General features: G+C 49.3%; 11 protein-coding genes across 11 annotated transcripts; 7 read left to right on the forward strand and 4 right to left on the reverse strand.

The window, feature by feature from the left end:
- Positions 1-251: 251 nt before the first annotated feature.
- FMAN_12905 (uncharacterized protein) lies at positions 252-1,845 on the reverse strand (the record flags this gene model as incomplete). The annotated part of the gene is made up of 3 exons (XM_041823402.1): positions 252-1,102; positions 1,153-1,661; positions 1,712-1,845. The coding sequence occupies 3 exons, from the start codon at positions 1,843-1,845 to the stop codon at positions 252-254; spliced, it is 1,494 nt and encodes a 497-aa protein (XP_041688985.1).
- Positions 1,846-2,258: 413 nt separating this feature from the next.
- Positions 2,259-3,599, forward strand: FMAN_12906 (uncharacterized protein; the record flags this gene model as incomplete). The annotated part of the gene is made up of 1 exon (XM_041823403.1): positions 2,259-3,599. The coding sequence occupies one exon, from the start codon at positions 2,259-2,261 to the stop codon at positions 3,597-3,599; it is 1,341 nt and encodes a 446-aa protein (XP_041688986.1).
- Positions 3,600-3,715: 116 nt separating this feature from the next.
- FMAN_12907 (uncharacterized protein) lies at positions 3,716-5,520 on the reverse strand (the record flags this gene model as incomplete). The annotated part of the gene is made up of 2 exons (XM_041823404.1): positions 3,716-5,282; positions 5,339-5,520. The coding sequence occupies 2 exons, from the start codon at positions 5,518-5,520 to the stop codon at positions 3,716-3,718; spliced, it is 1,749 nt and encodes a 582-aa protein (XP_041688987.1).
- A 611-nt stretch (positions 5,521-6,131) lies between these two features.
- On the forward strand, positions 6,132-7,756 carry FMAN_12908 (uncharacterized protein; the record flags this gene model as incomplete). The annotated part of the gene is made up of 2 exons (XM_041823405.1): positions 6,132-6,226; positions 6,274-7,756. The coding sequence occupies 2 exons, from the start codon at positions 6,132-6,134 to the stop codon at positions 7,754-7,756; spliced, it is 1,578 nt and encodes a 525-aa protein (XP_041688988.1).
- A 479-nt stretch (positions 7,757-8,235) lies between these two features.
- FMAN_12909 (putative general amidase) lies at positions 8,236-10,275 on the forward strand (the record flags this gene model as incomplete). Its single annotated transcript, XM_041823406.1, has 6 exons — positions 8,236-8,514; positions 8,577-9,416; positions 9,562-9,763; positions 9,810-9,884; positions 9,934-10,068; positions 10,145-10,275. The coding sequence occupies 6 exons, from the start codon at positions 8,236-8,238 to the stop codon at positions 10,273-10,275; spliced, it is 1,662 nt and encodes a 553-aa protein (XP_041688989.1).
- Positions 10,276-12,643: 2,368 nt separating this feature from the next.
- Positions 12,644-13,899, forward strand: FMAN_12910 (uncharacterized protein; the record flags this gene model as incomplete). Its single annotated transcript, XM_041823407.1, has 2 exons — positions 12,644-12,978; positions 13,026-13,899. The coding sequence occupies 2 exons, from the start codon at positions 12,644-12,646 to the stop codon at positions 13,897-13,899; spliced, it is 1,209 nt and encodes a 402-aa protein (XP_041688990.1).
- An 874-nt stretch (positions 13,900-14,773) lies between these two features.
- Positions 14,774-16,661, forward strand: FMAN_12911 (putative amino acid transport protein GAP1; the record flags this gene model as incomplete). The annotated part of the gene is made up of 4 exons (XM_041823408.1): positions 14,774-15,035; positions 15,086-15,293; positions 15,339-15,548; positions 15,593-16,661. The coding sequence occupies 4 exons, from the start codon at positions 14,774-14,776 to the stop codon at positions 16,659-16,661; spliced, it is 1,749 nt and encodes a 582-aa protein (XP_041688991.1).
- Positions 16,662-16,771: 110 nt separating this feature from the next.
- On the reverse strand, positions 16,772-17,897 carry FMAN_12912 (uncharacterized protein; the record flags this gene model as incomplete). The annotated part of the gene is made up of 2 exons (XM_041823409.1): positions 16,772-16,931; positions 16,984-17,897. 2 exons carry the CDS (start codon positions 17,895-17,897, stop codon positions 16,772-16,774), a joined length of 1,074 nt encoding a protein of 357 aa, XP_041688992.1.
- Positions 17,898-18,566: 669 nt separating this feature from the next.
- Positions 18,567-19,682, forward strand: FMAN_12913 (uncharacterized protein; the record flags this gene model as incomplete). The annotated part of the gene is made up of 1 exon (XM_041823410.1): positions 18,567-19,682. The coding sequence occupies one exon, from the start codon at positions 18,567-18,569 to the stop codon at positions 19,680-19,682; it is 1,116 nt and encodes a 371-aa protein (XP_041688993.1).
- On the reverse strand, positions 19,669-20,508 carry FMAN_12914 (uncharacterized protein; the record flags this gene model as incomplete). Its single annotated transcript, XM_041823411.1, has 1 exon — positions 19,669-20,508. The coding sequence occupies one exon, from the start codon at positions 20,506-20,508 to the stop codon at positions 19,669-19,671; it is 840 nt and encodes a 279-aa protein (XP_041688994.1).
- Positions 20,509-20,800: 292 nt separating this feature from the next.
- FMAN_12915 (uncharacterized protein) lies at positions 20,801-22,564 on the forward strand (the record flags this gene model as incomplete). Its single annotated transcript, XM_041823413.1, has 5 exons — positions 20,801-20,929; positions 20,995-21,238; positions 21,344-21,460; positions 21,517-21,911; positions 21,962-22,564. 5 exons carry the CDS (start codon positions 20,801-20,803, stop codon positions 22,562-22,564), a joined length of 1,488 nt encoding a protein of 495 aa, XP_041688995.1.
- Positions 22,565-23,082: the final 518 nt, after the last annotated feature.

Here is a 23,082-nt window from a genome sequence, read left to right on the forward strand (position 1 = left end):
ACCGGTATTTGAGATTCAAAGGTGGAGATGGGGCATTCTCATTGGAGGTTGATGCTTGGAGCGGCCTTTTGCGGTTAGGAACGGTGAGTTTGGGCCGTCATCGGGGTTCTTCCCCACTGAGGAGGAACTCTTAGGGTCAGGAAATAAGCCGCTGATAGCAGGCATCGCGAATTGAACTAATAAAGAGACTATACAAAGACTTTGCAAAATGATAAAGTATACTCAAGATCGTCTACGAATTCATAACTCATCTACAGCTGAAAGCGCTGCCTTCTTCCTGTCCGCTCATCAATATCACCCTCGTCCTCAACAAGCTCCCTCTCCAATTTCTTATTCTGCCTCCAATAAACCCCCATAATCATAGCGGTAATGGGCAAAGCAGCAGCATACAATAAAACAATAGCCAGAAATCCCTTTGTATACTTTGGCGCATCACTCTCGCGAAATAGCTGCTTTCCAGCCAACCCACCAGCATTGCTCCCAGTGACCACCATGGCCAATCCAATACTGCGCGTCTCAGCAGATCGAGCATTGATACTCAGCCAGGCATCATTGAGACCCTGAGATAGCGCATTGCCACTGCTCAAGAGCGTGAAGAGTGCATATTTGGTCCACTTATCCTTATCAGTTGATCCAAACAGAGCACCGCCGAATGTAATGCTCCAAAGAAATGCGGCCATGCACCACAGACCTCGCTGTTTCGTTTTGTCGGACGCCCAAGCGATGGCAAAGCTGAGGAACACGACGAGAAAGCTGCTGACCGAGTTAAGAAGGTTGGAGTTGATCTTGCTAAAGCCCAGACTTCGAATGATGGTTGGGCCGTAGAGTTGAAGACCGCCCTTGGGCGCGAGTGACACGAGGTTGAGAATAGTGTGGATCCAGATACGGTAATCGGCGAGGGCGGCGATGACGCCTCGGACGGTGATATTTGCGTGGGCTTCGGTCTTGGAGATGTCTTCTTGATAGATTCTGTCGTGCATGATTTCGCGCTCACGAGAGGTGAAGAGGTCGAAACACCCGTGAATAGGTTGGGTATGAATTGGAGATCGAGGGAGAAGAAGGACGAAGACAACAAAGACTAGTAGGGTAAAAATACCTTCAACTGTTTGATGTTAGCAATACCCATGACGGGGCAATGCAAGAGGAACGAACTGATGAAGAGCCACTGCCAACCAGCCAGACCAGCTATACCGCCCATCTGCAAAACACCCGCAGCGATCAACGACCCCGTCGCAGTAGCAAAATAATTCCCAAAATAGAAGATGGACGTTCTAAGCGCCAACTCCTTCTCCCGATAAAACAGCGCAAGCATATACTGCCCACCCGGGATAAACCCAGCCTCACAGAAGCCCAGCAGGAAACGCGTCGCAAAGAACGACTGCACATTCGTGACACAAGCTTGCGTCAGCGCAACAGTGCCCCAGATGAGTACCTGGCCCGTAAGCCAGATCGGTGCGCCGAGTTTCTGGAGGATGATGTTGGAGGGGATCTCGGCGATGATTATGCCGGCCATCATGAGCTGGTCGCCGAGGTTGACGTCGTCCTTGGTGATGTTTAGATCGGTTGTGAGCGTGTCGGTCAGGGCGTTGCTGATGTTGCTGCGGTCGAGCTGGAGGGCGTAGAAGCCGAGGACAAGGAGAGGCATGAGGATCATGTCGAGTCTGGTATGTGAGCTCGGGGCGTCAATTGGAAAAGGGGGTCGTCAACTTACTTTCTGACGACTGCCTTCTCTTCGTCTTCTGTCCAGACAGGCTGCGCGACAATTGACTGCGGCGCATCATCAACATCGTGAGTTTCTTTATCAGCCTCGATAGAATACATCTTAGGAGAATGATCCAGAGCCATGTTGATACCGGGTTCGATGTGGTGTACAGTTCAAGCCCTTTATCAATGGATCATCCTGTCGTCGAATATCATCCGTCTTTATACCCTTTCATCACCATACCAAGAATTTTAACTCCCAACCATGATAAGGTATCAAAGATAATTTGATGCGCACGCCATTGAATGTCAAGATCGCGTATGTTTACCCGTCAAGAAGGTTTGCTAGATTGTCCGAGAGGGAGACCATCTAGTCGTCGGAGGTGAGCGTCGGCGATGAGCGAAAATGTGGGGTTTCGGACGAGTCGCCGATGGCTTCAAGCTGAGCCCTTAAACATACGCGATTGACGAGGATAATGAGCTCACAGCGAAGTTGATAAATGAAGTTGACTCAATTGCACAAAACTCAAGGTCAAAGAAGTTAAAACATTTTGAAAATGTCCAAGGATCCAGCGAAACCAAACATCATGCTTATCCTAGCCGATAATCTAGGCTGGGGTGAGCTCGGCTGCTATGGCGGAGGCATTCTTCGCGGCGCTGCAACACCGCGCATCGACAAGCTCGCCACCGAAGGTCTTCTTCTTCACAACTTCAACGTGGAGAGTGACTGTGTTCCCACGCGCTCGGCTTTGATGACAGGTCGTCATCCCATCCGAACCGGGTGCCGACAATCTGTCCCGGCTGGGTTTCCTCAGGGTCTTACCAACTGGGAGCGTACACTGCCTGAATGTCTCAAGGCAGAGGGTTATGCAACAGCTCACCATGGAAAATGGCATCTTGGTGATATTCCTGGTCGGTACCCTTCTGATAGGGGATTTGACGAGTGGTTTGGGATTCCCAGGACGACTGATGAGAGTCAGTTTACGTCGGCTTTGGGATATACACCTGAAGTTGCCGAGTTGCCGTATATCATGAAAGGTGTCGCTGGTCAGGACTCTGAGAACGTTTGTGTGTATGATCTCGACAAAAGACGCTTGATCGATGAGATGCTCGTTGACCAGTCAAAAGATTGGCTGTCACGTCAAGTCACGGCGGAGAAGCCCTTCTTCCTGTACCACCCACTCGTCCATCTGCATTTCCCGACTCTGCCGCATCGCGACTTTGAGGGGAAGACAGGGCAGGGAGAGTTTGCCGACTCTATGGCCGAGATGGATTACCGAATTGGTCAATTGATCGACCATCTTGACGACCTTGGAGTTCGCGACAACACGGTCTTGATATTTGCCTCTGACAATGGACCTGAGTTCAGACCCCCATACAAGGGTACTGCTGGCCCTTGGTCCGGGACATATCACACTGCAATGGAGGGAAGCCTGAGAGTCCCATTCATTATTCGATGGCCAGGAAAAGTCCCGACTGGGGTAACATCCAACGAGATAGTCCACGTCACCGACATCTTCACAAGCATCCTCGAAATAGCTGGCGCAGAACCACCATCTGATAGACCTATTGATGGTATCAGCCAAGTAGAATTCTTCAAGGATCCCGCTGCCGTAAAATCCCAGCGTGAAGGGTTCCTATTTTATATCAAGGACGAGCTGCGCGCTGTCAAGTGGAAGGATTGGAAGCTTCATTTGGTCTGGGAACCAAAGGTCAATCAATCATCTGGAAGGCTGGAGTCTCCGTATCTGTTCAATGTGGTGAGAGACCCAAAGGAGGAGACGGACATTTTGGCCTACAACACTTGGGTCTTGCAACCTGTTATGAAGTTGAGGGTCGCGTTTGAGAAGAGTTTGAGGAGTGATCCAGCACCGCCTGACCCGCTCAAGGGCCTTTGAGAGCTGGTCTAGATTACGATAGAAAAACAAAGCAAGAAATTCGAAGTGTGCAAATTAAAATGCATATGCCTATTTGTTCGTTTCAATCAGACGCTGACAGGTGACTGTTGTTACAATTATATTTGGTCCAATATCCACGGATCCAAAGTGGGCGGTGTTGACGTCCATAGGGCCGCTGCCCCATCTAGATCCAACGAAGGCAATACATTATGCCCAAACAGGAAGTCACTTGATATATCCATTGGTAGCTCCGAGGCCATTTCATCAATAGTAGCTGACATATCATCGAAGCGGTCACGGTATGAAGCTCCAGGAGGATACCGCTCTGCCATACCCCACAGAACCGTCGAACAGACAGATACTCGGCTCTTCAAGACGTTCACGTCAAACACCGCACCTTGGAGTGTAAGACTCTTGATGCAATGGATCAAGGCTGCACCTGATTGAAACAAGTTGGGTGTCGTTCGCCAGTAGAACCTCAACTTGCCCTCTTTGAATCCCTCTCTGTAGAGCTCAATACTCGTAGAAGCATACTGTGCAAGATCTCTCAGCTCATCCTCCGACAGGTGAGGAAAGTGACGAGATGGTGAGAAGAGAGAGACAAGAGTCATGTATAAAGCGCCGTCAAAAAAATTCTGAGGCGCGAGCTTTGATGTTGGGTCCAAGGGAGGCACGTTCGCATGCCATTCCACAAGACGATCCTTCATGCCCGTCTTCCAGGCTTTATAATCGAAAAAGGTGCCGTTCGCAGGAGGTTTGTAGTTGAGTGTATGGAAGATTTCGTATTCTAGTTGACGGAAGAGGATGCAGTGGTTTGCTAGTGGACTTGATGACTCGGGTCCGCTTGTTGAGGGGAGGGGCGTGAAGATGGCTTCATCGGGTATTGATCTTGGGCGATTGAGTATGACGCAGAGGTTTGTTTCGAGTATGTATGTCGACCAGAATACCCGACGTCTCTTGTTCACTTCCGCCTTATTTTCATGGGCGTCTTCTATCACGGACAAGCGAGTCTCGTTGAGTAGGTCGAGGTCAATAGCCAATCGTGTTGCCAGACCAATGAAGTGCCAAGACGCAGAGAGGTTTGAAGCGAAAATGGTATACTGTACGACGAGGAGAAGGTTCTGGAGATGTTGAAGGTCGCCTCTCCACGTAGCTTGCGGCCGATCTGTGAGTATTCCGATAGCCGACGCGAAGAATGAATCGGATGCAGTGGTAGGAATGGAAGAATCCGTCCTGTTGAGAAGTCTGATGGCAATGGCTAGGACCATGCAAAGCTGGAATTTCTGCACAGAGGTGCCCTGGCCGGGAGACGTCTGGTCTTGATAGAGGATGGCAATGGTATCGTGAAATGATTCCTGGTTCAAGACAGGGGAGAAGAAATTAGAGTGTTCAAAGTATGTGGCGGTGAGTTGGACAGCGGTTGGCTTGGGGGGGAATTTGATGGTGTCAGGCACAGTGATGGTATCAAGGAGAGTATGGTAAGCTGAGTCTTGAGGGTGCTGTATATCATTTGGCCTGGGTACTAGCAGGCGCAGTAGATTCCGGTCATTAGAGCTGTGCGCCTCTGATGTTGATTCAAGAGCATCTTGGGAAGCTCGGCTGGCATTAGACTCGGTGTCTATCCCTTGATTCCGGAGGGCGAGCTCAAGCTCAGCGACTCGATCCTCGAGATTCTTGATGTAACTGAGAAGTAAGCATGGAGTCTCTTCTGACGGGAGAAAGGAAACAAGTTAAAATACCTTCGAGGCACAGACTGCCCATCTACATCAACGCTTACACACGGTACTCCGGCACGGGCACACGATGAGCATGCCGGGATGTTCTGGTCACAACGCTGTTTTCGGGACTTGCATCGCTGACAGGCCGTCACGTTAGCACGTCGGACGCTGCTTCGTTTACGATTGGAGGGAGTGTCGGACATTTCCGGCGGTTGATCATGGTGAAGAAATTCTTGGGGGATAAATAAATGATAAAGCAGAGTCAAGTTCGCCGAAGCTTTCCCCGCGTGGAGATAAGGAGGACCCGGCTTGGAGTGATGGCGTCAGTCGCGCTAACCGTTGTTGGACTTGGAGTTGAGATCCTCATCAAGTATAATATTTACATCACAGAAGCCAAGTAAATGCTATGGATTCAAAACGTATAGAATATTAGGTTGCGTGTACTTGATCTCTTGACATTAAATCATCTTGAACTCCAGTTGAATAATGTTTGGGGGAAACAAGTAGTAAATATTCATACTCTCAGCAGATGTGCCTAGCACTGGTGAGGAATGTCAACATCATTGAATAAAAGCTGTCATTAAAGTATATGGGCTCTTTATTTGTCTGGCAGCTGTCTGGCACTGCAAACGCATCGCTCTGCTTCACTGCGATACCACGTGACACAGGCAAACGGCTTCAAAGTCACCAAGCCAACTCAAAACAAACTTACGACATCGCCTCTTCACTTTCTCCCCTCCCTTTGCTCTCACAACAAAAGGCACATCGCTTGTTTTCCTAGCTTATCAAACTTTCATTCTTTGCCGTGTTCACCATGTATCGCGACGGTGCAAGCAACACACGGGCCCGTTCCTCGCGGGACATGCCTCCTCTCTCTGTACCCAAGAAGCGCAAGCCGAAAGTGCCCAAGTAAGTCTCCTTCATCTCTCTGGGTTGCTGATCTAACCCCCTCACAGACAGCCTTCGCGATTTATCGCTTGCCCCGTCGAGATCCAGCTTCAAGTCCTGGAATCTGTCCCCAAACCGGGTCTCGTTGCTTTGTCGCGCGTCAACAAGCACCTCGCCAGCATCGTCCAGCCTATTCTTCACAGAGAGGTTGATGTCAATTGTCCTCCCCTCACTTTAAGATGCCGTTCTGTCCCGCTGGTCCTTGTCTTGCGAACTCTTCTGTGGCGGCCTGACCTGGCTCAAGCTGTCCAGCATCTGCGTTTCGATGGATATGACTTTGTCGAGCGGGAGCTTAATGAACTTCCGACCACGCCACTCTTCGACCTCACAGATGAAGACAAGTTGAAGGCAGTCCAGTTCATCAAGGCTTTAGATCTCTACCAGGGGATAGATTGGGCTCACGCTTTCCTGAAGGGCCAGGTTGACTCTCTCGTCAGTCTCGTCGTGGCTCTTACGCCAAACGTCAGAAGCCTTTACCTTGGCGAGTTCTTCTCTGTTGAAATATGCTATCTCCGGCTGTTGTTGAGGCCAGAGAGCTACAACAACCCAGGAGGCATCAACGTGCATAAATTCGAGCATCTCCGCCATGTTACTGTCGACAACCATTGTGCGACGTACCACCACATCCAATTCGGCTTCAACAACATCTACCAAAGCTTTTTCCATCTTCGTATGCTTGAGAATCTTTCCATCTCAGGCAGCTTTCCCGAGGCATCACGACCCTTCACCATCACGACCAAGTTGGAACATCTTAGATGTCTGAATCTGAAGCGAATCAGTGAAGCGGAACTCGGGCGAATTCTTTCCATCGCACCCAATCTCGAAGATCTGAAATACACCTACGCCTGCTATCCCAAGGCAGATCATTTTTCCAACCACTCCTGGAGACTGGATGTGGCCAGACTAAGTGATTCACTGGAAGGCCATCGATTGAAACTCAAAAGCCTACAGCTCCTCGTTGTTGACAACATTAACGTCCTGGATGAAGGGCTAGATCCACTCTGGCCATTAGCCCTCCAGGGCACGCCTCTCAAGCTACACGACTTCTCAAATCTTCGTATTCTCACTGTCCCATGGATCCTCATCGCTGGCCCATCGAAGGGGGAACGCCCTTCGCCGCTGCGCTACCTCATCCCGAAGTGTGTCGAGCGGCTGACCTTGACAGACGATTTGTATCAACAGCCGTACTGGGGCTGGAGTGGCAAGGAGATCCAGGCCTTGTTGGAAGAGTATTTGTGCGATGTGAAGGAAACGAAGCTTGCCCTTGATGCGATGCTCCTTGTGGGACCGATCCTGTCAAAGATGTACAAAAGTGGCAAGTTCAATTCGGCGAGACAGCTTGCTCGTTCTGCGAGTGTCGATCTTAAAGCAGTCGAGAGGACTATACCTGAGAGTGACGTGTTGCGTAGTGCAGAGGAGCGCGCACGTCGCTATGGGCAGCTCCGAGAACCACTACGAACACAGTTTTTCGATTTGTCACACATATTGTGATGGACGCTGCCCCTCATTCGGAAGACATGATACTTGGTTTTGTTTTGTATTTTGACATGGAGGTTGATTGTGGGCGTTGGGAGGATCTGATCAATTGGCTGATCGTAAGGTCAAGGATGCAGTTCTCAAAGGGATCCTGACGCGATCGGGATTTGTTCATTGTTTGCAGAGTACAAGACTAGGCATACTGGTAATCACAGTATTGCAAAGCGATTATCAGCGGCGAAATTTGCTTCTCTGGCAAATAAAAATAGCAATGATATTACAAAGGCCTATCGTAAACGCAAACCTCCGAACTTGACATGCGTGCGGGCCATTTTCATCACATGTCTTAGAACTGCAGATGTCGTCGTCATTCATTCTTGCACTCCTTTCAACGATAAATCGGCATCATACAGGGTACAGATCTGTCCCCGAAATTTAATTGATCTCAACTCTGACCTTGAATCCATTTTTAATATTCATTTCAGATGTCAAAAATGGATGAGAACTCGTGGGAGGCCCGAGCAGCAGTCAAGCGCGCCGCGACCTTGGACAAGATTCCTTCAGAATGGAGATTATCCTCAGAGGACCTCGAACATGCTCACAGCCAACGCGACATCACGGGATCTTTTATTGAGCGATTCCTCGACGAAGAAACAGCTTCTATCACATCTCTAAAGACTGTTGAGGTTTTAAATGCTGTGTCCGAACAAGAACTCACAGCGATCAAGGTCGTGAGGGCATTCTGTCAACGAGCGGCGGTGGCTCATCAGATCGTGAGTACAAGTGAAGTTCTCTGCAAGAGCTTGCAAGAATGTGAGATTGATACCAAGCTTAGAATAATTGTCTTCACGAAGTCTTCTTTGATCAAGCATTTGAACGCGCCCGGTATCTGGACGATTACTTCACCAAACATGGAAAGACGCTCGGACCACTTCATGGTCTACCTATCAGTCTCAAAGACCAATTCCACGTGAAAGGTGTCGATACAACAATGGGCTACGTTGGCTGGATAGGCGGTAATCTAGGAATCGACCCTGAAGAGTCTCACACGGTAGAAAGCCAGATCGTCACCGAGCTACTCTCTCTCGGGGCTGTGCTATACTGCAAGACAAGCCTCCCTCAAACCCTCCTATTTGGCGAGACAAAGAACAACATCATCGGCCAGACATTAAACCCGATCAATCAGAACTTGTCATGTGGCGGCTCTTCAGGTGGCGAGGCAGCGCTCATGGCATTGGGCGGAAGTTCAGTCGGCGTTGGAACAGATATCGGCGGATCGCTGCGAATACCAGCTGGCTTTTGCGGAATCTTTTCCATAAAGCCAACGTCAAATCGACTAAGTTATCGCGACGTTGCGAATACGAATCCTGGACAGGATACATATCGGTCTACGGTTGGGTTTATGGGAACGTCGATTGATGCACTAGAGGTGGTCTTTAAGGCTGTTCTTGGGAGGGAACCTTGGATGAAAGACCCAGCTGTTATACCGATTCCCTTTCGAAAAAAGGTCATGGAGTCATATTGGAGACGAGCGGATGAGAAAGGGAACGCCAAGTTTGGCGAGAGGCCTCTAAAGATGGGCGTCCTTTGGTGTGATGGAATGGTAGGACTACATCCGCCTGTTCTTCGGGGGTTGACGGTAGTAGTCGATGCGCTGAAGAAAGCTGGGCACAAGGTACGCAGCGACAAGTGAGTTGAAGACTCACAGCTGATGAACGCCAGGTCATTGACTGGAAACCACCATCGCACGAAACTGCAACAAACATTCACGCAAGCTACTCACCCCTTGAACATATGAATGCGCTGACGAGATGCTGTAGGGAGGATTTCTCAGTGCAGACGGAGCGCACGACATCCACCAGCACCTTGATCGATCCGGCGAGCCTCTCATCCCAGATTTGAAAGATGGCCTCAATCTGAAAAGCCCGACGGAGTTACTCAAGTATCAGGATCTTACTATCCAAGGTCTTGAGTTCGAGCGGCAGTATTCCGATTACTGGAACTCCACCGCGGACTCAGATGGTATCTAATCAACCTTCCTTGCTAACCCTATACTGATACAAGAAAGGCCAAGTAGTAGACGCTGTTCTCATGCCTGTAGCGCCTCATGCAGCTGTGATACCGGGGAAGTTCTACCATGGAGGTTAGTAGTGTGAGGCGTTGTTTCATGTGTTGTTGCTAAGATGGTGCAGCGTACACTGATGCAATGAACTTGACCAATTACACGGCCGTCGTTATTCCCACGGTCAGAGCAGATAAGACAGTTGATGTTTTTGACGAGGGGTATGCACCGCTCGGTCAGATTGATAGGAAGAATTGGCAAGCTTGTGAGTCGCCCCTCGGAATTACACCGCAATCGATAGCCCATCACGTGGGGCTTTTAGGCTTAGCTAATTACTACAGACGACGCAGATTTATATGACGGGGCTCCAGTAGGTGTCCAAATCGTAGGGCGAAAGTTCGAAGAGGAGAAATGCCTAGCCATAGCTCGAATAGTCCATGCCGTTGTCGAGAGCGCAATCAAGACAGGTTAGTGAGCCACTACCAAAAGTGGAAATACACGGCCATACGATTATGGAAATACGGAGTATCCGTAGAGAGACATCAATGCAAGACCTGGTTTTCATCTGCCGAGGGATTCTCGAGCTGTATACCGGTTTTGTACAAGATTGCCAAGAAGCCAACCTCTTTTGGAGACAAAGTTCATGTTTCAAGGTTGCATTGCTAGGTGTTTGCATGACAGCTGAAAGTTATAGCTTCTTGGCGGGTTGCTCTCCGTTCTTTGACGTTTGATTCCGCGGCAGGGGGTTACATCTCAAACCACGTGGCTTGAGGGGCCGGAACCGATGGAGCGGTATGAATGCGACCGTAGCTCTGGGGAAGAGGGGATATTGCCTGGTGTTCAATTGACAGTCCAGGATTGGCTCCAGTTGATTGACTACATCATGTTGCTGTTGTATATGTTCTATTCCACAATTCTTTCGTCTAGTTTGTTATCTTTGGGAAAAAAGACGACGCGTGGACATGATAGACGAATGAAAATCATGATAGGCCTGCCGATTCACCGCCCTGAACCAGGAAACGCAATCACAAGAGCTACGGGTATATCAGCCAACTTATGCAGCAGCACCGTCTTCAGTCACAATACAACCCCTTATCGCGGAAGCTTTTTGCCGGTGGCGACGTAGCACCACCAAATCTGTTGCAAGACCCGACATCACCAGACCCAAAACCACGGAATTAACAGACTAAGACGAGTAGTATTCTAGATGCGGATAGTCGAAGCAGCTAAACTGACAGCTGAACCTTGATGAAGCCCAGCTGCCGTTTTTTGTCTCACTAAGAAGCGATAGCGTGCACATACCGTCCACTAGCTAGACTACCCGGAGGATCACCCCGTTCTGAGCGTTAGACCCGCTGCGTCCCGTCTATTTGCGGTACCTGGTGCCAAGCCGCGGGACTGTCAGAGCATTTCTTTTCCACGGGGTTGGTAATTTGACGATGAAGGGTTGCAATTGCGACGACAAGAAAGGGATGGATATATCCGGAAGAATCGGATGCATAAATGTGGTGATAATGGGTCGGTCAAGTGAAGTTTACCCAGTTGTTGATTCGTGGCTTGGGGCATATGACACCACTCCTTTCTAGCACGACACTATCGACGCACTTAAAAACATCTAGCGAGGAAAAAGAACAAAGCTGTCGTCTTCGAGAATGGAGCGGTTCGAGAATTAATAAAAGATAGCTTCGGTGCAATTGTGGTCTAGGTAATTACCAGCGAAGTGCAGAACCGAATCACCCGAGATAAATGGCCGAGAAAGTTTTGAGGGGGGGCATCCACAGCGCAACTCCACCGCATCTTTCTGCAGGGGCTAATTCATCCTCCCAGCAGACGGGAGGTTCAAACTGTTACGTCTCCTTTATGTAACGACAAGACTTTTCTATGGCTGGCCCTACGAACACCACGTTTTCCCCAGACTTTGGCAAACGGTTCATGAGTAAAAGCCTTATTTCCCCAGATTCTTTAAACGAGCAAGATTGCCGCGACGTTTAATTGCTGATGAATGGCAGTGAAAGTGGCTGATTGATGCCGACGGGACTGGATCTTGAGCTTGTGATTAGGGCGTCCAATTCCCACGTGTCAGCGCGACATTGCGAACCAACAGCACTCGGAATTATTGGCCCGGAGGAATTTGATCGTTATCAGGGGAAATTATAGCGCATGCTGGCTGACTCAGATTGACGACGCAATCAGTTCTTTGCAGCTTATCAGACCATTCCTCTCTCCTTTTTGGCTCTGGCTTGCTTGGAACTGTTTTTCATCCCTGCCGCCACAATCTTTTAACCATTTCTACAAGGGGAAAGTCGCCGTGTGCCTGGCCCATAACGCCAAACCGCATTTCAGCAGCGCTGCCGATTTCGCAATCGCTGCACGTCGCCAAGAACTGATTTAACAATTACGCTCAGGCATAATTGACAGTTGAGGAACCGGTGTCGCATGACATGATACGATGCAATTTGTCCGAGCTATCGGTAACAGTTTCATATGTGATCCCGTTGCGAGTTGTCATTGGTTCGAGATCGAGCCAATTGCGCTTGTGGTCAACGACTCGCCCATGATGGAGGCTTTTAGTGGCTGCATGCCCCTGGCGTCAAACTCCATTGACGTGCGCGCCATCACCCTCAACCGCAGCCAACTCCAACTGCGCCGCCTAGTCTGACCTCGAATTGTCTGGGCCCTTGATAAAGTTGACCAGGGGGAGCACCCCTTCCTTGCAGTCTTGAGTCGCTTCATTAATGTCCCGCATTCCCCTCGCTTTTGCTTTTGCTTTTTTGTCAAAACTTATCTTGTTCTTGGTTCCGTTATACTTCCAAAGGCTTCAAGGGCCATAGCCCGCCGATATGCCGCTCTACTCGGACGCCCCCGATGCGCGCCAGTTCTACGAGGATAAGCCGACGCTGCTTGTATCATGGTGGATCACGGTCTTTTGTGTGGCGATCATCCTGACGCGAATGTCGGGTCGATACGTACGAGTCGAGAAGCTGCTCAAGGAGGATAAGATCGCTGCCGGTGCGCTTATACCGTTGGTTCTAAGGGCTGTTTGTGTTCATTTTGTTCTCAAGAATGGGACGAATAATGTCAACTTGGATGGATTGAAGTTGAGTGATGCGGATATCGACAAGAGGATCGTGGGGAGTAAGATGGTGCTCGCGAGCCGAGTGTTCTACGCTTCCATGTAGGTACACCTCACTGATTGATGAGGATGAAGCTAACGATGTGCAGTCTTTGGATTCTTAAACTTACTACTCTCGAGTTCTTTGAACGTCTTGCTGGCGCTACTCGACGAAGATCACATCGTATAATGATCCACGCAATGCGCGCAACACTCGCCGCTACATTCCTCGCCGTCGTTATCAGCGACCTCGCAGAATGTCAACCCTTCCCTCACTACTGGCAGGTCACTCCCGACCCTGGCCCTCAATGCCGTCAGGGCTTCGTGCAGATGCTCACAATGGGAGCTTGCAACGCCTTCACCGACCTTGTCCTCATCGCCTTTCCCATCCCCATCATCCTCTCCACCCAAATCGCCACTAAGCGCAAGGTCCTTCTCATCATGCTCTTCAGCTTCGGTTTGCTCACCGTAGGCATCACACTATATCGCATCCCCCGCATCATCGAATCACATGGAAGTCAAGTCGTCCGCACAATGTGGGCATCAATCGAGATCCTCGCCGCCACAGCAGTCGGCAACATCGTCGCGCTAGGCTCGTTCCTCCGCGACAGCGGTGTAAAGCGCAAGAAGTTCAAAGAGTCAAACAGCTACTCCGGCTACTCCAACTCGCGTTCCCAATCGCAGCCTACGAAACTCACCCGCACGGCACATAGTCAGTGGGAGGATGAGGATCACGTTCGTACGACGGAGGGGATCTGGGCAAAGTCACATGACACAAGCGACTCGATCTCTAAAGATGATGATTTGCGAAAGTCGGGTGAAAGACCTGTGAGTCCGACCCAGAGTCACGATTCGCTTATTACACGGGATGAATTGACGGGGAAGATGGACCGTGATGACTTTGCATATCAGCAACCGCCGACCGCTGTTATCGCGGGAGGATCTAGACAGGTTCAGCGGGCGCAGCCGACGAGGGATAAATGAATGCGATAATTATGTATATTTAGACATGACAATAATTACGATTTACTTTGTTGATACCGTTGAAGGCTTGTCAGTGATTACTCCATCGTCTCATGTAAGATTCAATTTATTGTACGTAATAGCCCACCACGATGGCTTCACGGACCAGGACCATCCCCGGACCCAGTGTGGATATTGCCAGATTCTCTCTTCCCCATGGGCAGCGAGCACGGGGGACGACTCGACGTGTCTAGCTACGGGAGGAAAGAAAACTCGAGACCTTGATCCTAAATGACAAAAAGACTTAGGTAGGTAACTTCACATAAATTTAGCATATCTACACTAAGTTTAGGATATCTTTTACTGAGTTTATTTTGGCACTCTATATGAAGGTCTTGAGTTTTCTTGCTCCCCGAGGTCTAGTCAATGACCTTCCAGGTACAGAATGGCATGAGAATTGACGAGAGTTACAGAGTGAGGCAATAACCTTGACCCAGTAACAGTGCACGAACCAAGTGGAATCTCGCTGATCCCACTCGAGTGAAACGTTGCGTAGCCTCCCCCTCCTCGATCATCTCTGCCTCAACCGCATTTATCTTTCTTTCCCTCACTCTCCTCACTGCGCCGCATTTAATTCTCCTGATCTTCACAAGCCAGACTGCATTTTTGGCGTTCAGTTAGTCCTCTTTTGGCACACCCGCACCCCATCATTGGCCCAACGTCCCGACAATCTGCACCCGAAGTAAACCGCGCATAATCCCAAAAGTCCTTCTAGAAACCTTCCAGAACGCGCCCTTTTGAAGACTTTTCTTCATGATCGGCGTCCAACCCCCGTCGTAACGTCATTCCCTCCCCCGAAACTGTCATCTTTCATTCTCCCCCCGCAACACAAACGATGAAAGATCCTCGCGATGCGCAAACAATGCAATCGTTCAATGTAGAAATGGGCTCCTCGTGGAGCATACACGCTCATAAACCACGGACCTCATGGCTGCATAGCTTTCGACGCGCAGATCCTCTTCCAGGCTATCACCCAAGCGATGCACCAGAGCGGTATTACGACTTGCGCGCCGCCAATGCCAAAACAGCAAACACAGCACTTGCGCGAGAATTGAAAGGTCGCCATCTTCAAATGATTGCCTTTGGCGGTGCAATTGGTAAGCTTGACCTCTTCCATGCTCGGCAAATCTCGGCTAATATGGTGTAGGGACTGGGTTGTTCGTCGCGTCAGGTGCGTCGCTTTACAGAGGCGGACCAGCGAGTTTGTTAATATCGTATCTACTACTGGGAGCAATGCAGTATTGTACGATGCAATGTCTTGGCGAGTTGTGTGTCATGTTTCCCATCGCGGGCTCGTTTTCGGCGTTTTCGACGAGGTTCTTGGATCCGTCTTGGGGGTTCGCCATGGGTTGGAAGTAAGCTGACTGCAAATTTCTGTTTTTCTCTACTGACTTTTGTAGCTACTGCTTACAATGGCTGTTCATTCTACCGCTGGAAATAATCGCTGGGGCGTTTACGATAGGGTACTGGAATCCAGATCTGACAAAGTCGATATTCGTGGCCATATTTCTCTCCGCTATTGTCATCATCAACCTATTTAGCGTCAGGACGTATGGAGAAGCTGAATTCATCTTTTCTCTCATCAAGATCACCGCCATCGTTGGCTTCATGTACGTCAATCACCCTTTCAGTCATCCCAATTCTAACAGTCTAGATTACTCGCCATTGTCATAAATGTCGGCGGGGAGCCCGAGAGCGGTTACATCGGCGGCATGTACTGGCGTAACCCAGGCCCCTTCAACAACGGCTTCAAGGGCTTTTGCAGCGTCCTCGTTACATCTGCATTCTCCTTCACGGGCACAGAGCTCATCGGTCTCGCCGCCGCCGAGACAGCTAATCCGCGCAAATCGCTGCCGACGGCGATTAAGCAGGTTTTCTGGCGTATCACGATATTTTACATCGTTGCGCTAATGCTGGTTGGGTTGTTAGTCCCCTCTGACGATAAACGACTTGTCGGCGGTGATAATGTCGCTGATGCGACGGCGAGTCCGTTTGTCATTGCGATTGAGAAGGCTGGGACTTCTTTACTTCCGAGTATAATGAACGCAATCATCTTGGTCGCGGTGATCAGTGTTGGGAATTCAGCGGTTTTTGGGTCATCGAGAACGTTGGCTGCTTTAGCGGAACAGTCGCATGCGCCGCAGATCTTTGCGTACGTGGATCGACAAGGACGGCCACTTATGGCAATAATATTCGCATCATGCATCGGTCTACTCGCATTTCTCGCAGATGTCAGTTTCCACGATTCCATCTTCAATTGGCTTCTGTCAATCAGTGCGTTAAGCACTTTGTTTACATGGGGAAGCATCTGTTTATGTTACATCCGTTTTCGAAAAGCTTGGTATTACAACGCACATACGCTGGAACAACTACCGTTCAAGTCTCACGTCGGCGTCGCGGGAGCGTGGTTTGCTTTTGTTGGGTATATCCTTGTGTTGGCATCTCAGATTTGGATTGCGGTCTCGCCTGTTAATGAGCCTGGTATTGACAGGAGCGCATCGGGACTTGCACAGAATTTCTTCTTGAAGGTTTTGGCGATACCCATTATCTTGTTGTTCTATCTATCTCATAAGATTTGGTACCGTACGCAGATTGTGCGTCTACCTGATATGGATGTTGTCACGGGGCGGAGATACTTTCGTGTGCATGTTATGGCTGAGCAGGAGCGCGAAGAACGACATGGCTGGCCCAGGTGGAAAAAGGTCTATCGGTTTCTCTGTTGATGTATGTGCATTGTATGGCGTTTGCATAGCGACTGGTGGACTGTGTATTCTACATAGAGGTATAACAATGGCGTTGCATAGTGAGCATTGCAGCGAACCTCTTCTTTAATTCATGTCTTTACGTGGAACTCACTACATAAAGGTTCTGATAAAATCCAGCCAACGCCATCCTCTATGACTTTATCCCATCTATTGAACGCCAATAATTTCTCCTCGTGCGATCTAAAGCCATGAGGAAGCCCCAAGAAGAGGTTGACATCTGTCGGAACACTGAATCATGTCAGTTGAATTCTACAAAAGGTCCATAACATCAGCTACTCACCCAGCTTCTGCCAACATCTTTCCATACAGAAGTGCCTCATCTCGAAGAGGATCCAGGCCTACTACACCAAGTACAGTAGGAGGCATCCCTCTAACTTGTTCTGGCGATGCATTCCCAGGGTTAATCTTTAAATCATTGACATCCGGGTTCTCGATCTTTAGCAGACTCGCGAACCAGCGAAGTTCCTCAACGGTGAGCATCGGTGCGGTAACATTTGTTCTGTAAGATGAGATAGACTCGCTCTTCATCTTTTTCAGCTGGGGCTCATAGCAATCAACGTGCGCTAGACAGGGTATCATGAGGACTTGTCCTGCTATCGGGGGTCTTTTCTCTGTTGCGCGATTCAAATGTTTCTGTAGTGTGAAAGACGAAGCCATCCAGGCACCAGCTGATATTCCGCCAATAATGACTCTTTCCGGATCCCAGAACATTATATCCATGTTATCATGGGCCCACTCGAAAGCATCCTCAGCATCATTCCATTGCGTCGGATACGTGAACTCCGGCGTATGTCTGTAATCAACATTCAAAACCGCTGCATTCGATCCAACAGCTATACGTGCACATATCGCACCCTCAGCATCCAGCGTACCGAACATGAATCCACCGCCCTGGAAGTGAATATACAATGGGAGTAAGGTTTGTTCTGACGCACTGGCTGGTCGGTAGCTGCGTGCTGGAATGACGCTTCCATCGCGAGAAGAAATGCTGTGGTTCTGTATCCGTAGTTGAGGCGCAAGTTTTATCATCGACTTTCCGGCGACAGCTTCTCGTTCTTGGTTCGCTATTATTTTCATCTCCGCAGTCGACAATTCCGGTACTGGTGGCGGAGGTAAGGATGCTTCGAGGGCAAGCCACTCGGGGCTTACCCCGTCGTAGCATGAAAAGTCACACATTGAAGAGGCTTGAAGCATTGAGGTTGCAACTGGATGTGTGAAGAAATCTATATACCCAAGACGTTGCTCACCGGCTCTTTAGTTTCCATTAACCGAGGCTATACACGACTCTCATTGCGCTAGGCCGGGAAAGGCAGGGAACGATAGCCACGGGAATCGAGGATGAATTGAGCCGCATTTTATATCTAAAGCAGAGAGGATGCGAGGTTTTAGATAGATTTTAATGAAATCAGCGATATTCTAGAGACGTAAGCTAGCCAGTAGCACCATAGTGAAGAGGAACCTGCCCGTGAGCTCAGAGGGGGCAGCTATCAGACGCAATCCATTCCAACACATTATACGTCAAATAGGCATCCATGAGGGCAATAAGAGCATTGCACATTTGTGTTAGTTTGTGTTGTTGAACTTTACGTTAGGGCTGAAGCTTTCAGCTCTTCCGCCCTCTGGCCTTGCGACAGTTCCGCGTCATTTGATTGATGGTGAAAGCTTATGGCATCTCAGCGAGACATATCAAGCCAACACACTGAAAAATCAGAATTAACTTCAGGCTTTAGAAGGCAATACACGCACAGCCTCAACAAAGATAAGTCTCCCAATGTTCCGCACCATTTCTTGTCAATTTTGCCAGACTGTCACCTTACATCTACACATTTCACTCCCCATATCACGCACACGCGCACAACAAGCATGGATACACACTCTGACGATGAAGTCATTCTGAAGCTCACCCGTAATAATGAGCCTGATCGCTGCAAAGTCATTGATCACATTATCCCGGCAAGGCTATCAAGGGTGCACCCAGAGCGCTCTGAATCGAGCTTCGAACTGCTAGGCACTTTACCAGCAGAGCTACTCCTCATCACCCTTGACCTTCTCGACTTTCAGTCGCTATCACGTCTCTCGCGCACCTGCTTGAGAGCCAAGAGAGTCGTTGAAAATTTCGTGCCGTATCAGCAGGTGATCAAACATGCGCCGACAGTCCCAACAGCGTTGATAAAGGCAGGCCTCGTTGGCCACTACCCGTCTTCAGCGGTGTATCGCACCCTACGGACCGATCGCTGCGTTTCTTGCACACATTTTGGAGGATTTTTGTACCTGCCCACTTGCGAGAGAGTCTGCTTCGAGTGTCTTCACCGAAACAGAGGACTATGGATGATAACAATACGGATGGCCAAAAGGTTCTTCGCCTTGACATACCGACAAGTCCAGACACTCCCTATCATGCGCATCATCCCAGGGACATACTGCCTCCGGACCCGCGACAAAACGCACCGGGACCCTTTTCGCCTGGTCAGCGTGAAGGCAGCCAAGAGCTTGGGTATTGAAGTTCATGGGTCTGCTGAAAACATGGCTGCGCTATTACCCGAACTGACGAGAGAAGGGCGAACGCTCAACCGCCTCTTCGAACGCTACCTCAAAGCGCCCGTGGAGGCACCAGGATGCGATATGTCAACACTTCCTCCGCTTATGCCTCGTGTTGGGGACGATCCGTACGCGGGTGTGTCTAGCCTGCGCGCACCTTACATCACAGACACAGGAGCGGACTGGGGGCAGCTTTGCAAGGGATGCCAGATTACGTACAAAGATTTCTCCTATGGGGGGATGCCTGCTAGGGTTTTTGCACGATTATGCCCCCCCATTCCCAACGTGAGACCAGAGTCACCCATGTTTGCTTTAACAACGAGATTGCGTTCGCGGCATGGGATCTTGGCTCATGCGGACCATTGCTTTGGAGCGCTGAAGATACTGAGGGGTTTGACCAACGGCGAGGCAGCCAAGGCTTTCGAGGCTAATTATACATAAAAATGACTGGCGCACCTCGCCCGGAGTCATCTGTCAACTCAGATGCTAGTTCCTGAATTTCAGCGTTCGCCTTCTCTTCATCGTATTGCTCAGCATGCTCAAAATCAATCATCTTGACGTTCCCAGCGGATTTCTCGATGATAAAGCTGTAGCGATTGGCGTCTCCATGGACAAACCCTAGCTTGTGCAATTTGCGCAAAGCCGCCTCGCATTTTGGTAGATCCGGCAGTGTCGCATAATCGCCCTCTATCTTTTCCAGAAGAAGCCCGACGTTTCTACCTCCCTCAAAGAGATGTCCCAAAACCTCGGGGGTCAACCGCGCCTCATCAGTGCTTTGCAATTTGGTCAAAGATTCGTACACCCTCGTCTCGTGCTCAAGTTGTGGAATGAGCCACTGCAGAACGGCAATTTTGCTTATTGCAGTCTTCCCCTGATATTCGACTTCCGTAACGCGCTTCTTGTGATATTTAATGCGCTTTAACGAAAGTACGTCAATGTGTCGTGGATGCCAGGTAGATTGCACCTCGTCCAGTGGTTCGAAAGAGATATCTGACTGAACACTGCCATCTGGGCCGAGTGAAAGTCTCATCTTGGTCCAGTCTGCATCCGGGAATGGGGGAAGTTCTGGAACGAGAAGATATGGCCTACAGAGTGTGTCTTTGTCAAAAACTCGTTTGGGGCTCGCATAACCAGGAATTGTAACATAATGTATACGGTTTCCGGCCCGAATGCGGTACTGGCCTTCGTCTTCGTCTATTTCTTGGTTGAGGACTTCGATATCCGACTTAGACACAGTATTGAATTGATTTATAATATCATTAGACATTATGACAATTCTATCGATGAAAGTGTGTGCTGAAGGAAGAATGAGTGTTTTTAACGAGTTTCATTAGCACTAGAGCCCCGCGGTTGGAAGCATCACAGCATGTCCCCACCAATCATAACACTTACCATAAGCGGGCTTATCGTCAGCAGGGCGGCCGCCAGGTTGCATTGATATGCAGTAAATCAGCAGTCAGAAATTAGTCAGCCCGAGAAGTGCAAACTCGTAATCACAAAACAAACAAGCAAAACCTCAAGTTGTATTTCTTTGATGTTAGGAACATCGCCGTGCAACCATGTGGCCGTTGAGCGTTTCGTTGGTACGACTGGCAACTCTGGCTATCTTTGCCGTTTGCCTCAACTTCATCCTCAAGACCTTACTCCGACCATACTTCTCACAGTTACGACATCTTCCAGGGCCAAAGGTGAGTTCTACCCGCCCAACACAGGCTACAATCATCTAGGACCCTCAGTATACTGACTTGCAAAGAACCATCAATTCTTAGTCGGCCATGCCTTGCGAATACTCCGTGGTTCGGGACCCAATGAGCTCTATCTCCAGTGGATGCGGCGTTGGCCGAACGCCCCGTTCATACGATGTCTATCCTGGCTCAACTCGGAGGTTCTCCTCGTTAACAACATAGAGGCGTGTCGTGAGGTCCTCCAAACTAATGCCTGCTGTTTCGCGAAACCGGCATTCTTTCATACGCTTGTTGGGGAGTTCCTGGGCGTTGGTCTGCTGTTCAGCGTCGGGGACCAGCATAAGCGGTTGAGGCGCATTACTGCAGGCAAGACCTCTTTTTTGTGCAAGCTATGATCATGAAGACTTACTATGATAGGACCTCTATCTCGCCCAAGCATTCGGAAGCTATTCCCAACGTTTGTGAAATACTCTCACAAGTTGAACAGTGAAATTGATGCTGCGATCCAACAAAGCAGCGACGGCGTGCTGGAAAGTACGTATACACTTAGTCAATTCGTCTCTCTGCATCATCTGACAATATCGTAATAGTCGAAGATCTTTTTACAAGGGTGACGCTTGACATCATTGGTGTTTCGCTTGTCGGTAAAGAACTTCGAGACTTTCGCTCAAGGACCTCGCCTTTGTCATTTGAGCAGTGCTACAACGGTATCTTAGCTCAGCCACTTGCCGGCCAGATCATAAGTTTCATCAATCCCTTCATCCCGCTCCGCTGGCTACCTGCATCCGCAAACCTGAAGTTTATCAAGGCTAAATCTGCTCTCAAGGGTATGATGACAGAACTAATCGAGCAGCGAACATCCGAGGTCGAAAGGGCAAAGGAGTTGGGTACAAACAGTGGATTATCACATGATTTGTTAACAAGAATGATCGAGGCCAGTTCTGTTGAGAACCAGAAGTTGTCTAAAGATGAGCTGATCGATATCGTGCGTAACTGCCCTGACCTCCATTGGTATATCACTGATTGTTACCGCAGACTATGCAGGTCATCGCGGCGGGGCACGAAACTACGGCCAGTGCCCTTCTTTGGACCACCTATGCCCTTTCCAAAGACCAGAAGTCACAGCAAAGATTAAGGGCTGAGATAATTAATCTCAGTGACAACGATATGACCGCCAAGTCGATAGACGAACTTCCATATCTCGACAACGTCATTCGAGAAGCTCTACGTGTGTGCTCGCCTACCCTAATAATCCCATGGGAAGCACTTGAGGATATCGAAATAGCAGGCGCCAGGATCCCAAAAGGGACCACGGTTCAGCTCGTTCCAGCAATGACGCAGCTGAACCCCGAGATCTGGGGTCCCGATGTAGAGACTTTCAATCCTGATCGATGGGATCACCTATCTGACGATTCCTTGAGCCCATATGCTATGGAGACATTCTCAAACGGGCCTCGCATGTGTCCCGGAAAAGCGTTGGCATTGCTCAATATAAAGGTCTTGTTGGTTGGGTTGATCAAAGACTTTAAGATCGAGAGTGTTGAGGATAAGGAATTGGAATTCAGAAACCCGAGTTTGACTTTGAAGTCCAAGAGGCCACTCCAGTTCAAGGTACAACGTATTGGTGAAGCACCTTGATCGTGTCGAGGGGCAGAAACGGCCGAAGGTAGACCTGACAGTAGTGAGAGGAGCAGCAGGGCTACAAAATGGACAACAGAGCATCAACGGATCGAGAGATAACAGTTTAGTTTAACGAGCTCATGCTATTGAGTAGCAGATGTTGCGGATGGGGAGTTACCATCGATTCGACCGTGCGGGATAAGGCCAACTATCCAAGTCGCGCTACTCTGCAGATACTAACGATCAGATAACGAATCAACAAACATTATTTAAACTGTGTAAGCAGGCGGAAGTCCCATTAATATGTTAGCTAAGGTTGTTATGTTAAAGTGAGAAATAATAAAACATTAAGGAAAGCATAACCTCTCGTAGCAAAGGTCTCAGGCAGTCTTGCTAAAATTAGAAGCTGAAGACACCAAGTCAGCAACACACGACAAGTCACAGGATACTGCTCTAATTCCAAACAGACCACTACCAAATTAAGCATCAATTCTCAAGCTTATATGCGGGCCAGACCGCCTTGGCGAATGCTTATG

The sequence above is a fragment of the Fusarium mangiferae genome (assembly GCF_900044065.1).
Source record: "Fusarium mangiferae strain MRC7560 genome assembly, contig: FMAN_scaffold015, whole genome shotgun sequence".
In the NCBI taxonomy this organism is placed as follows: Eukaryota; Fungi; Ascomycota; class Sordariomycetes; order Hypocreales; family Nectriaceae; genus Fusarium; species Fusarium mangiferae.